The sequence below is a fragment of the Argopecten irradians genome, chromosome 9 (assembly GCF_041381155.1).
Source record: "Argopecten irradians isolate NY chromosome 9, Ai_NY, whole genome shotgun sequence".
Classification (NCBI taxonomy): domain Eukaryota; kingdom Metazoa; phylum Mollusca; class Bivalvia; order Pectinida; family Pectinidae; genus Argopecten; species Argopecten irradians.
In genome coordinates, this window is record NC_091142.1 from 36092483 (window position 1) to 36107162 (window position 14680).

At 34.0% G+C, this 14680-nt stretch overlaps 3 protein-coding genes across 3 annotated transcripts in view; 1 reads left to right on the top strand and 2 right to left on the bottom strand.

Annotated features, from left to right (window-relative positions):
* The window catches only part of LOC138330740 (uncharacterized), a 34053-nt gene that overhangs the window by 18028 nt on the left and 1345 nt on the right, over window positions 1-14680 (bottom strand). The gene's annotated exons all lie outside the window — the stretch shown is intronic.
* On the bottom strand, window positions 622-4832 carry LOC138332193 (uncharacterized). Its single transcript, XM_069280197.1, has 4 exons — window positions 4389-4832; window positions 3609-3741; window positions 3198-3378; window positions 622-2898 (listed from the first exon to the last, which is right to left on the bottom strand). Exons 1-4 carry the CDS (start codon window positions 4698-4700, stop codon window positions 2067-2069), a joined length of 1458 nt encoding a protein of 485 aa, XP_069136298.1. The 5' UTR covers window positions 4701-4832; the 3' UTR covers window positions 622-2066.
* Window positions 5223-7737, top strand: LOC138331062 (uncharacterized). The gene is made up of 4 exons (XM_069278521.1): window positions 5223-5363; window positions 5638-5793; window positions 6341-6464; window positions 6865-7737. The coding sequence occupies exons 2-4, from the start codon at window positions 5783-5785 to the stop codon at window positions 7735-7737; spliced, it is 1008 nt and encodes a 335-aa protein (XP_069134622.1). The 5' UTR covers window positions 5223-5363; window positions 5638-5782.

A 14680-nucleotide genomic window follows, 5' to 3' on the forward strand; every position in this document is an offset into this window, starting at 1 on the left:
CCTTAAATGAAACTGAGTATTAATATTTAATAGGGCATGAAACAAAAAACTAATAAAATAACTAAATGGGGGCAAAGGGAGATAATTTAACTTCATGAAATTGGATAGGTGTATAAACCTGAATCAATTACACTTTATTCTTCAGCTATGATGCACTACCAACTGCTGTACAGTGGGGCATTGACTGCGAAAGTAAAGCTAGAGAGCAGTACACACACCTGCAGATAATGGTCAACCCCAACATCACTTTCGAGGTGGAAAATACTGGCTTGACATTGTGTGAAACTCATTCATTTCTGGGTGCATCCAGTGATGGCAGAGTAATTGAAGGTGACAGAAGTGGGGTGTTGGAAGTGAAATGTCCATACTCGGTCAAGGGGATTAAGGTTAACCAAATGGAGGTACAGGATATTGTTGCCTTGAACAGTAATGACTTCTGCCTTGAGTGTGTAGAGGAAAAGGTACAGTTAAGGCGAAAACACAAGTATTATTCCCAGGTACAGGGGGAAATGGCAATCATGTCTTTGCCATTTTGTGACTTTGTTGTGTGGACAGGTGCACAAAAGAACAACATCTTTGTTGAAAGAATTAATTTTGATATTGATTATGTCAATGCAATGATGCCCAAACTTGTGGAATTTTATAATTAGCATATTTCCCCAGTATTTTACCAGTAATTATTTTGTTAATATTCAGAAAGCAATGTGTTCAATCCTAAGTAGAGAATAATTATAATAAAGATGGCTATTGATGACATATTTTTTATGGCATTCAAAATGTTGCCTGAGTGAAGGCACTCCTTCCTAGTGAGAAAGTGGTCCTAATGTTTTTCACACAAGGAAGAATGAGCTTTTTTTATAAAAATTTAGAACTAATTCTTATTTACAAAAGTTGTCACTGTTTCCTTAATACATGGTATATTTCAACCTTCTTTTGTACCACCGGTGAGAGGAGCTTTAACTTTTCTCAAATGATACTACAATGATCCTTAATATAGAATATTGTAAGGTTTTGAGTTGATCCAAGATTAAAAAAAATCATTTTGATCTTCACCAGTTTCATTTTTACAATTCAAGTTAGGAAGAACACTTCAGACGGTAGTGGAATTCTCATAACATTAATTAACAGCTGCATAGAAATGATTATTCCTAACTGTAATTTGATCAGAAAGTACATACATATGTACACATATATAATTGACGCTTTCAAATTAAAGTAATTGAATATCAAATTTTTAAAAACTTAATAAACCTGTCTTTAATTGTATTCAATAGTTACAATATGTTTGTTTTGTATTCCCTTTTTCTTAAAAGTGAACTATTACATGTATGTATGAAGTCAAACAGGGATTTAATTTATGTAAAGGGACAATAAATGAGCTCAATATTTTCTGTAATCTGTATTGAAAATGAAATCTTTTTTGAATGAAAAAGAAATGAATATTACAGAAATAAATAAGTTTTAAAGTTTGTACTTTTTCTCATTATGTCCATTGTTTGTATGACCATTTTCTAAAACTCTTGGGTCATAGTATCAACTACAGTGGTTAAGGTGTAAGTGCCTTTATCTTGATTTTGTAACCCATGTGGACCAGTTGGAAAGTGCTGACAGTTAGTTTTAAATGACCAATAATATAAATTGAATATAAAACAATAGTTACATATACAAAACCAAAAGTATTCTTTAACCTGTTTACAAAACTTGAAAAGTCTGTATCAATGTAGCAGTAACAGGGATCACCACAGGTGAAAATTTTATGATGGATGAAACTGTGTAATGATTATTTTCACTAAAAGAATTTATACACAAGCTTTTTGCAAAAAGTTATTTAAAATTACACAATTAATGATATTTAAGTATTTTTCTTTTGCAACAAAACTACTTAAAAAAGGTTCATTTATTTCTTGTATCAGAGTTATTAGGACAAAAAACCCAACAATTGCTAATTATGATTGGTCCAGCAAAGCTTTACCATAAGTGATCACATTGAAGTCATGATTGGCATAAAATGGCAAGTCCCTAGTCATTAAACAATTATCAAGACAACAGGCATGACGATACTGTACTTAATTTTCTAAAGGGACGTCAAAATTTGTCAACCAACAGATGACTTTAAAAATGTGTGTTGATAATGGTTGCAAAGTAAGTGGCATGACTCCATCAAGAATATGGAAATTTTTTACTCTCCCAATGCTCCTTTCAACATGAATCCTCAATGATGCTATTTCTTGTGTCTCAAAAACTTCATCTGTGGAGAACTGTCCACTAGCACCTTTAAAAGGCGGTATATTCAATTTACATTTCTTTTTTTCTAATACATCTCTTATTGTAAACCCTTTGTCTGCCATGATGCTGTCATTTTCATTAAGTAAATCAATTAATCCTGATTCAATAGTTAATTGACGATCAGATGTTTTTCCTGGCCAACCATCAGAAACAAATGAAATAATACCAGATGGTGTAATACCTACTAAAAATTTGATAGTGGTATGATGCTTGTAATTGGAAAATGTCATACTTTGATTAAGAAGACTTGATGAACGCTGTATAAAAATTTCAGTACAATCGATTATTACTCGGACAGAGGGATATTTCAATCTAAAAGAAGTTGGCATAATCCTATCAATGATATCTCGTGAAGGAAAAGGATTCAAAAAATCTAGTTCTTTCCGCAGAAAGACAATCCAAGTAGAAAAGTACTTTGAAAAAGTTCCTTCTGATATGAGAAATCTATCTGACAAATCAGCAACTAAAAGACCTAACCGCAACCTCATCAGTACAGCAAACAGTTGGTCTACAAGCTCCAAGGATCCAGTAGATGGTCTTTGTCGGTCTGTTAAACTTGAGGTCTTCTGCCCTACCCAGTACCTCATCTTCTCTGCCTTTGGTTTAAGGAAACTACAAGAGAATCATTATTAATGTTATTCAAATAACCATGCTGACCAAGTTCACTGAATCAAAGATAACATGTGGAACATAATAGTACACAAGAATGAACCTTGGTTATTTTTCATAATAATTTTACTGAAACTACAAATGCATTGATAGATACTGACCTAAGAAATGTACATCTCAAAAGTAAGGTTCAGTATTAGTTCATAATATATCCACCCTAGCATTCTTGGATGTAGTTTATATGCACATACAGTATAACACAATTATGGTAATAATATATATTACATATAAAGACAACATACTTGAACAGCCACAAGAAGACAGTAAATGTAGGTAGCCCAGTATAAAAACGTGTCTTCTCATCATTATCTTGGATCTTGTGAACCCCCCATTTGGACTCCTGGACTTGTTCTTTGGTCTTTTTCAGCTCTTTCTTCAGTTTCCTGTTTTCCTCAAACAGTGGATCAGGATCACACTGAACTCCTAAAAATGAAGGAATAAAGATTGCAATAGCGTTCACTTAAAAATAGACAATTGAACTTTTATTGATATAGTGCTAAAATCAGAGTTCATACATTTCTTGTTTACAATCGAGACACTACAATGTTTGTCTGCATTTTTAAACACAATAAATGTATAGCTATGTTTAATATATGCCTAGTGGGTTAGATTATAAGTTAACAAACAAATTTAAAAGTGAGATAAGTACAAACCTTTATCAACAAAAGTCTTTGGTTCAGTTGGCTGTACCGTCTGATGTGTCTTACAGTAGTGGTGGGAAAACATGCTGAAGTTATAATTGCTTTCCTCCTCACGTCTTTTCTTAAACTCTGTCTCATTAATTTCCTACAATGAAAATACTTTCTTTTTCAATAGAACAAATTGCTCATAAAAACATACAAATTAATCCCAGCTTTCATGTTCAGATTTTTTTAAAAACATAATTCAGATATGTAGAACAGGAAAAAATACACACGATTCCAGCTGTTGAATGCTCCGACCATGAATCGAACCCGGGTCTTTGGTGTGAAGAACCAAGGATCTACCGACTGAGCCAATGAAGCATGTTACCAGCTGAGAAACCATATTAAAACTGTATAAACCACACCGACCCGCTCCTTTTACAGATAAGATATTTTCACATAACAGATGTACATATCATGTACATAATTTGAATATGATATGTTAACATAATATACAGTACTGTAGCCTATGGAACTTCAGAAATTCTTAATAAAGCATTTAACACACTTTGACTCCTTCAGTTTAGTCACAGGAGCTTGACGTTTTGTGAATAATATATGGTATACATATATAAAAAATACCCCTATATACTAGATATAGGGATATTTTTTTTTTATATATTTATACCATATATTATTCACAGAACTTCAAGCTCCTGCGGTTCAGTTGACCATGCATACACATACGTGCACAATTTGTTAAATCTGTTTTATGTTAAACAGAACTCATGTCTAAATAACAAATATTACCTGCAGCAGGCTTCTCTTTGCCTGTCTATCTGTTCTCGTCTGATCTGCCACGGACGGCGTCTTTTCTTTATACGAGAATAACGTCGGCCGGTAGTTTTCGTCTGCTGGCTCGTCACTGTGCCACCCGCAGTGAAAATGTTCAGAACATATCCGACTTTCCTCATTTGGCAACCAATTTGCTCTATTTACTGCAGTTACCCATGCCTTTCTTTTCCTCGAGTCCTTCGGAAAACGGAAAAAACTGACACCTTTTTCTTTGGCCTCCTGGTTTTGGCGATTTGAACATCGGTATACAACACAGTGATTCACCATCTTTTTGTAACTAATGTAAACAACATTGGAATGCCTTCCGGAAGCGTTTGTGCGCAGGCGCGAAAAGCAGGACCGCGGTTAATGTGAAAAGGTCTATTGTTTACATAGAAATAACATAGCGAATGCGGAAGTATCTACGAAGAAAGTACCAGAATTACAGCTGTTTCTTAAGATTAGAGGTATAACTACAACCAATTTGAAGAAAACCCATTTGATAGATCTGTGCCAAGCTGTTGAAGCTATAAACTTGCCCATAGACCCTGATTGTGTGACATATAACGGCGACAAATTGTGTACATCTGCAACGTACGGGATACCAGATCCATTTGTTTTAGACAATTATACATCGGATTTATCCAATATTCCAAACATCAGCTTATATGACGTGTTCAACTTTCTTATAAATAAGACATCAACATATGGTAAACGTAAACTGAAGGCATACAAGTCGTGTGACGAGTATATACTGTATTTTGATGGCCATGTTCAAGACCTGCAGTTCAGCGAAGTCCGACCTTCCAGCGATATTTGCGCATTTAGGGCTACAGTCAAGCCGACTCAGAAGGACGTGACTTATTTGTCCAAGTCAGCATACGACGTGTGAATTGTTTGTGGGAAGGATATTGGTGACATCAAGATGGCTTACTGTACTTGCATAGGAGGGTAAGAAATTTTATAATGTATATTTTTGTAATATATGAAATGTAAATCAACAAGTATCCCTGAATTTGAAATGTGTGGATTCATTGTGACAATGCAGTTAATATTTGGAGGTTTACTATATTCTTAACTTATATTATATCATACTGACAATTCCTTAGCATAAAGCTATTTCAGTTCCCTAAATAGGCATTGGAAGACCATTTGTTGTCAATTTTGTGTGCTTGTACCAGCAGTGTACAAACAATACAATGAAATAATTTTCTTCTGATAACAGAGCTGATGGTGCATGCAGACATATTGGGGCTACACTATATTAAATTGAGGCATTTGAAGTAAAGTCGGTAACAGATGGTGACAACATTTGGGTGAAACGTCCACGACAACATGACTGTCCAGTTCCAATAAAGCAACTGAAGGTTATGAAAGCAAGGTACATTGATCATCGCTTGATAAGTATCACAAGTTAACTGAATGTGCAATAATAATTTTACAAGTTTTATGTATAGTGGAACTCGGTTAATACGAACTCGAAGGGACCGAGATACAACTTCGAGTTATCCGAGTGTTCAAATTAAACAAATTCTCAATTAAGTCTAAAGACAATCTCTATACATGGTTTTAGATCTACTTGCAAAATTATAACAATAAAACCGAAATTATGTACTACATTTGTTGATGTATGTAAATTGTTTTTTTTTTTTTTTTTGGGAGGGGGGGACAAAAGTCTATAAAATTTGTTCTGTAAGCTAATGATAGTACAGTATAACTTACAAAAGGAAATACAATAAATGTAAATTTAAAGAGCTTTTATAGCTTAATTGTTTATCAGGTGATTTATAACTTGTTCCATTTTTATATATTACCATTATTCACTTAGTACCAAAAGTTTTTAAGCCATTCAGAGTAATTTAGTTTAGTTGATAAAGATAATCTAATATTTAATAGACTCACTTGATAATACCATATTTTATTGACAGGTATACTAGTACAGCCGATGACTATCAGCAGTCCAGTGCTCAACACTTTGACCCTCGTTGTTTGGACCATAGACAGAGTTACACAGAGACAGAAATCAGTGACATAGCTCAAAGCCTTAGAGAGGTACAAAATAAAATAAAATACTTATATTAAGACTGTATAATTTTTGTATAATCTTTACGTGTCATCTGTCCATGATTTAATTGTTCTATCTTTACTAATACATTTCATTCTAAGTTTAACATAAGTTTATGATATTCTAGTTAGTCTAGTATTATAGAGGATTATAATCCTAAGGTAATGTAGCTTCTGATCTGCAAGTAAATTAGATTCATAATAAACTACTGAGTGAGAAAACGGCTACAGTTTGTCCAGGCAATATTTCATATGTAATTTGTTAGATATGAATATGCAGTAAATGCAATCAAAATGTCTACTGTGATATTGTGGTTTAATCAATTTACCGATACCAATGTAGTCTTATTTTTATAGATACCTATATCTAGTTTATTTTCATTTTCAGATTTCCCCAGACATGCAGGTTTTGGAACTTCTAGATGTCAATACACCTAACACTGATGTTCATATGGAGGAACAATGCCACGAATGTCCATCTTTGTTTGTATCAGATATACTAAGGAATGTCAATACCGAGGAGGAGTTTGTGGAACTGCTCTCATTAACTGAGGAAAACATATCTCATGTTGAAACATGCACATTAACACAATCAGAGAACAACAACTGGAAAGAACTCAGAAAGGTCAGAATAACTGCATCCAACTTTTCCAAAGTGTGCAAGGCTGTGGATAATAGCAAGTGCCCCCCTTCCTTGATGAAGACACTCTTAGGAGACTACGAGGAATGCTCAGCTCCCCCTCTGCTATGGGGTAAGAAGAAGGAGAACACAGCTATCCAGCTATATATGAGAGTTTGTCGTAAAACTCACATACATGCTCGTTTATCCAGGAAGGGCTTACGGTTACATTCAACCATGCCATATATTGGTTGTTCTGTTGATGGGTTCATTCAGTGCAAATGTCATGGCAGTAAAATCATCGAAGTGAAGTGCCCTTTCACCAGAAGGGATGATAATCCAAAGGATGTATGTTTACAGAATGGTTGTACTTACAATGAGAATGATGAACTTATAGTTACAGAAGACTCTGAATATTATCATCAGATCCAAGGCCAAATGGGAATTTATAACTTGCAATGTTCTGACCTTATCTTGTATACTAAAAAGGGAATTTGTGTGGCTCATGCCAGTTTTGACAAGGCATTTTTCATAGAATGCTCAGCAAACTTGATCAATTCTTCAGAAATCATGTTGTCAAATCATTGTTTGAATCAAAACAGTAATTACATGCATCTACTTAGATTTGCCACCAGTCTCTAAGAATATTGAAAAACGTCACTAAATTTTGGTTTGATTGTTTTGTCTCTATACTACACATCTGATTCTAGATTTCAAACCAGGGGAGATAATCTAGTGAAGAACCTTTGCTGAGAAATTCTTATCAATAACTAAGGGTCTGGTGGCCAGTGAAGCATCTACTGAAATGTTACAGGACTTAACTGTTAAAGGATATTGATCAGTAATCATTGAACAATTTATATAAATGTCATGGTGCTATTACATTTACTATAATTATTAAGTTAATTAACTTTCATAAATGATAACACAAACATTCAGGTATATCCTCATTCAATAGTTGTTTAAAAAGAGAATGCTCACAAGTAGGTACATTGTTTAGGCTATGGCCATGGTTATTATAAATTGATTTGTTGTTACATTGTAGAATGATGCATGTCTTATCATTAGATCCGAGTCATTTGACAAAAAACTTGTCACGATATCAATTAAATACATCAAGTCAAATACTTTGCTAATATTGTTACAATTTCAAAAAAAATTGCAGTTTTGGCTTTTGAGTAATGATCTAAACCAATTGACACTTGAAGGGATATGGTCAGATACATGTATATCTGTCTTCGACAGTTATATTTAGAATTATGAATATGTGAAAGGAACATGTGTACAAGATAACAACCCATCTCAACTGCTATTCCGGGACCGTGAAATGTAATATTGGTCACCTCAGCCCAAGCACAGGGGCACGCAAATTATTCATCATGTAGAATAATTGCTATGTACGTCATGTCCACATGACTGAAAATTGCGAAAAATGAATTATATATTATGTAAATATCGGTTAGCTTGTTAACTTAAATTATATATTATAATGATAATAAAAATACTGTAAGAGGTTTCTTCATAATTCTAATTGTTCTGAAATCAGAACCATTTTTAAGTGTTCCAGCAAAATTAATTTAGTGTAACTTACTTACTTTTGGAGGAAATCGACTTTTTTTGTCCCTATTTCCCTGATGCAGATATTCACTTTTGCCATACTTGGAAGGTCTTTTTCACTACGGTGTTTATTCCCGTTGAAAACAAGCGTTCTGACGCCCTTCGCGGGTTAAGTTCATTTTAAGAATTTAAAGTCAACAAAAGAAGCGCAACAATATCAAGAAACAATGAATTTTCAGCACTAATATCGACATTAGTCGGGCATAGAACTCGATATCGGATAATAAGAATTTCCTGTAATAGTTGCAATAGGAAAATATTACGATGTCAGTAAATAAATGTTTAATTTCTTTCGTTTGATTCAATTTCTAAATTTGATGACTTGATCCTGAACATTCCAGTGACGTCACTTTTAGTAGGAGTGAATGAAACGGCAGTCAGACCCGCCAAACAGTGACGTCACAATCACTGGAATGACGTCGCTTACATATTTCCCACGGTAGTCAAAAGGAGTACACACTCATTCGGTTTAGTGAATGCATCTTTTCTTGATCATCAAAGAAGCGTTTCGCTTTGAGTGAAATCGTGTAAATAACAGGCAATTTGCTTTCGTTTTAAATACCATCTTCTGTATGTATAATGAAAAAGTTGCAGGATAAACAGAATACACGGTCACTATCTTACAATACAAGTTTTATTTTGGTGTCGACAGGGAAAACCGAGATGACTCGGCAAAACCTCTTCATCTCATCTCCTCGCATAAACGATAGCAGCATCGATATTAATTATAGCAAAATAAAAATGTCCAACGTTGGAAATATTGCAAGAACATTCATTATTTACATAAACCAGTAATTAGAATAAACATTTATTTCATCTAGACTAAATAATTTGCAAATCCCATACACCGCCTGCAAGGAGATGTCCTTGGCCTATCGCTACAAACGATACTTTCGATCGTGGTCTTATATTATCTAACTTTTAATGGGATATTAAATCTAGATATATCTGTTTTCAACAGTTAAATTTCTATGAACCCGTGTAAAACAAGTAGTCTGAACTGCTATTCCGAGACCGTAAAATGCAATCTTGGTCACCTCAGCCAAAACACAGGGGCACGAAAATTATAAAACTCGGTTAGCTCTTTAATTGTCATTATTGTTATATACACTGTATGTGATATTTAAACGAAAACACATATTTTACCTAAGAAGCCAATGATATATATAATGTTAGTATCGGTTAGCTTGTTAACTTACATAATATATACTAATAGTAATAAAAATACTGTTATAGGTATCTTCATAATTCCAACTGTTCCAAAATCAGAATGATTTTTTTAGTGTTCCAGCAAAATTAATGTATTTTATTTTTCTTACTTTTTGAGAAAATCAACTTTTTATGTCGATGCAAAAATTAACTTGGAAGGTCTTTATCACTACGGTGTTGATTCCGGTTGAAAACAAGCGTTCTGACGCCCTTCGAATTTGCGAATTCAAACCCAACAAAAGTAGCGGAATAATATCAATAAACCAGATATTTTCAGCACTAAATATCGAGATTGATCAGGCATAGAACTCGATACCAGGTAATAAGAATTTCCTCTAACAGTTGCGATATGAAAATATTGCGATGTGAGTAAATAAATGATTAATTTCTTTATTCTGATTACCATTTCTAAATTTGACGATTTGATCCCGAACATTCCAATGACGTCACTTTTTAGTCCTCTATGAGCCCGGGTGATTCGACCTTGCAAGCTGACGTTTTGAAGGATTGAATAAGCACTCATTTGCGGTTTTATGGTGGCAATTTGCACTCATATACAGCTTAATATAGTTTAAAATAATAGTGTTACTTTATCTTGGAACATTTCATTATTTAAACGTCACTTTGACAAAAAGAAACAGTAGGCCTACGTAGGCTACAATGTAAATCTTACAGCGTTTGTGGATACAAGGCTTCGTTTAGTAGATGAATTTCATGAAATATTGCATAAAAAACATCATTAACATGCTTCTGACACATATAAGTAATGAGTTGAATTGAATATTTTTGACATTGTATGTAAAAATCTATTTTGGTCTTTCGCCGTCGAAAACCGATGAAACCGCGGTACCACTGGGTTGCGAGCAGCTATCGTGATTTTTTCGTGTTTATTTTTTCTTATTAATTGAAAAAGCGATCTTTGGCTTTCTCTGAGTCCAAAAGGTTTCGGCCATAGCATTCATTTTTTATATTTGAGTTGAATGCATCAAATCGGATCTGTTCCCGACATCGACTGTGCATTGTATATACTAGGCCTACCTGTACCTGCAGTTATCGTGATTTTTCAAGCAACTTAGTAGAATTTTACGATGCATACGCAGTAGAAAGATATAATCTAAAAAAGATTGTATTGTACAATTTCTCAATGCATAATACAACTTTGATATTCCATGGTATAAAATAAAAACTGTCGTTTTCTCCGTATCAACGGAACATGAGCGTGTGCTTCGTCTCGGCGAAATCTAACTCATTACTCTCAGGGGGTGTCTTAACGACGTTCGAGCATATCAGAAAAAATCAATAAAATAACAAACAAAGATTATCGTATACCAGGTATAGTAAAGAACAACTAAAAACTGTGATCAATGTGTTATTATCCTTTTTTCACTTTTCTTCATGCTGAAACAACAGCTACATGTACATGCACATTACATTTACAATTTTTTATTTTTCCTATAAGTAAATACTCTATCATACAACAATGTTATCTGCTTCTTATAAAAAAAATCACTGTATATAAAAAAGCAGAAATCTGGTTTAGTGTTAACGTGCAGATCTTCTGATCTTTCGATTCTCACCACCGGCGGCAATTTTTTTTTTTTTTTTTTTTTTTTTTTTTATATCATGCAAACATGCCTATTCAAACTATTCACAATATCTGGCGAGGGCTACATGTATCTCTATTACTCTATTACTACAGAATGAATAATTATATATCTGAGGATTTACATCGGATATATACATGGTCAGTATCTTACAGTAGCTAGGCCAAGGACGTGTCCTTGAATAGGCCTGTTAGCTTTATTTTGGTGTTGACACGGAAAGACGAGATGACTCCTGTCTCCTGGACATTAAAACAAATCATTTATTTTATCTAGGCAAATTATAATTTGAAAATTCCATATACCGCCTGCAGGGAGACATCCTAGGCCTATCGCTAACCACAATTCACTCGATTGTGGTCTCATACATATGTATTATGTAACTTTTCATTGATTATTTGATCCAGATATATCTGTCTTCGACACTTATATTTAGAATTATGAATATGTGGAAGGAACGTGTGTACAAGAAAAAAACAACCCATCTCAACTGCTATTCCGGGACCGTGAGATGTAATATTGGTCACCTCGGCCCAAGCACAGGGGCACGCAAATTATTCATCATGTAAAATAATTGCTATGTACGTCATGTCCACATGACTGAAAATTGCGAAAAATGAATTATATATTATGTAAGTATCGGTTAGCTTGTAATAATAATAAAAAACAGAACAAAAACAATAGGTCTTTTCACCAAATGGTGAAAAGCCCTAATAATAATAATAAAAAAAAAAAAACAGAACAAAAACAATAGGTCTTTTCACCACATGGTGAAAAGCCCTAATTAAGGAACAGACGAAAACTCATCAGATAAGATGAAAATGATTCATTTCAATTTGATTATGCACAAACAATCAAAAGATACACTGTAAACCAAAATTAATTATCCTTGCATCTATATAACATATACAACATTTTATATGTAGTTAAATTGTCAGTCTATAAGTGTGACACATTAAGCTTTCAACTATCTATGCCTTTTGCCTTATTATTTCAACACTAGATTCACTATTGGATATCAAAGTCCATTTTCTGTCTCCCAGTTGATATAAATGTTCAGTCTTTTGTTGTAGGATAAAAACACTTTTTCCTACAAGTTGCTTGCCTCTTTTCATGTTTTCTTTCACTGTAAAAATCAAAATGGGAAAATATAACAAAGGGTAATATACAATAATCAATTAAATTTCACAGATGAACAATAATTACCGGTTACACAAAGGCATGATGCTTTATCCGTCAATACGATCACGTGAATTTGTTCCATATCTGACGGCACTTTTTCTAACTTGACCCAGCACTTGAACCTTCCGGTGAATGAAACGTCATTCAGTCCCGCTAAAACGTGACGTCACATTCACCGAAATGACGTCATTTTTACGATATCGAAAATCTCGTATGGCGGTGCCGTCTTTTTCTTGGCTTATGACAAAGGTATGTATTGTTAAGTAATTCTTTAATCGGTATTTATTGTTATTTGAGTATTTTCATTTCCTTTCAGTGATATATCACACTGAATAGAATTACGGTGAATGTTTGTGAATGCGCTTATTTATTTCCCACGGCAGTAAAAAGGAGTGCACTCTCATTCGGTTAAGTGAATGAATCTTTACCTCCGCATCAAAGAATCGTCTCGCTTCGAGCGAAACAAAGTAAGGAACTGTCAATTTGCTTTCGTTTTGAATGCCATAATGGTTGCAGGATAAACAGAATACACGGTTAGTATCTTACAATACAAGGTTTATTTTGGTGCTCGACACGGAAAGCCGAGATGACTCGGCAAAGCCTCGTCATCTCGGCTTTCCTAAGTCTCGCACCAAAATAAACCTTGTATTGTAAGATACTAACCGTGTATTCTCTATATATCAGACTCTAACTTAAAGGGACAATTCAGTCTTAGAGAACATTAAAATTTGTACATATATAGGAAAAAAACCCAGTTCTAATGGAAATTAGATCAGTCGGTTTTACTGTGATATGCCAGAAAAGCCCATAGTGGTGAAATGAGTGTGAAACGTTCAAACTCGCTCGCTGTCCGCCATTACACATTGTGGTTGAACATCTTGTATGCCGAACTCTGTCCCTTGCTCGCAGAGTAATGCTACTTTTGTCTAGAACTGCTCAAATTGCTCTGACAATAGTGTGTTTACCTTATTAGGTGAATTGTCTTGCCTAAAAAAATCATTTTATCACCTTCTCAGTGGTTATGTAGTTCATTTGTTTGACGTGCGTGGCTTTGTCTCTGGTATGGGTACAGCGTACATATTGTACCTGTTTAATCGTATTGATCAACGATTTGTAATTACAACGGTATCAATTGAAATACTAAACAATAACTGGAATTTGTCAATATTTTATGTTATATGTTTCATACGAAATGTAGAACAATATATTAATGCCATATTTTGATCTTGGTTATATAAAAGAATTAGCCTGAGTGAATTGTCTCTTTAAACAGGGCCCCATTTACCAGTTAGGCCTGATTAATTCTGGCTCCAGATTTATCTCATGTAATCATGGTATTGTATTACTTCCTAAACATTTTGAGCATAAAAGTTTTATTTTGCATGCCTATATTTATTTTGTAATGTTGCAACGACACCCTCTATTTTTTAGTTTAACTGATGCCGATCGCGAGTGACAGTGGCTTATCACTGACTGCATGTTCTGATCACCATGGTGGTAAATTATAAAAAAACAAGCATCGTGATTCTAATTAAAAACTGTAAAGCTGACGTACAACGGGTTAGGCCCTATATGCCTTAAGCACAACTTACCATGTATTGTTCAGCTGTTATTCAACTGCTGTCAACATTCGTCAAGTCTGTTTGTCAGCGTCCTTCGGTACCGGGATGGTGTAATTTCCAAAACGACATAATCCGGATAGGACATTACGTGAAGATATACCGACATTCTTCAATTATTAGATTAAAAAATATTAATCCTTTGCTTCTCATCTTAAAGAATTATTTAAAAAAAAAAACAACCTAACTTTATTGGCTGAAATAAAATCAGCGAGTATTAGTTTTTGCTGTAAATAGATATGTACGGAATACACTTGTTGTTAGAATGTATAGTGACGTTATATGTCCTTCTGATGGAGAGATCCGCTTATATATGAAGGTATCTTTAAGGTACCTTCACATAAAAGCGGATCTCTC

What these genes read in the sequence shown, in the direction of transcription:
- LOC138332193 (XM_069280197.1), bottom strand. Translation starts at nt 4,700, where the DNA reads ATGGTGAATCACTGTGTTGTATACCGATGTTCAAATCGCCAAAACCAG. An exon ending in CAAAGAGAAGCCTGCTGCAG is followed by an intron (nt 3,742 to 4,388) that starts GTAATATTTGTT and finishes TTTTCATTGTAG; the next exon opens with GAAATTAATGAGACAGAGTT. An exon ending in AAAGACTTTTGTTGATAAAG is followed by an intron (nt 3,379 to 3,608) that starts GTTTGTACTTAT and finishes CTTCATTTTTAG; the next exon opens with GAGTTCAGTGTGATCCTGAT.
- LOC138331062 (XM_069278521.1), top strand. An exon ending in TAGCTCAAAGCCTTAGAGAG is followed by an intron (nt 6,465 to 6,864) that starts GTACAAAATAAA and finishes TTTCATTTTCAG; the next exon opens with ATTTCCCCAGACATGCAGGT.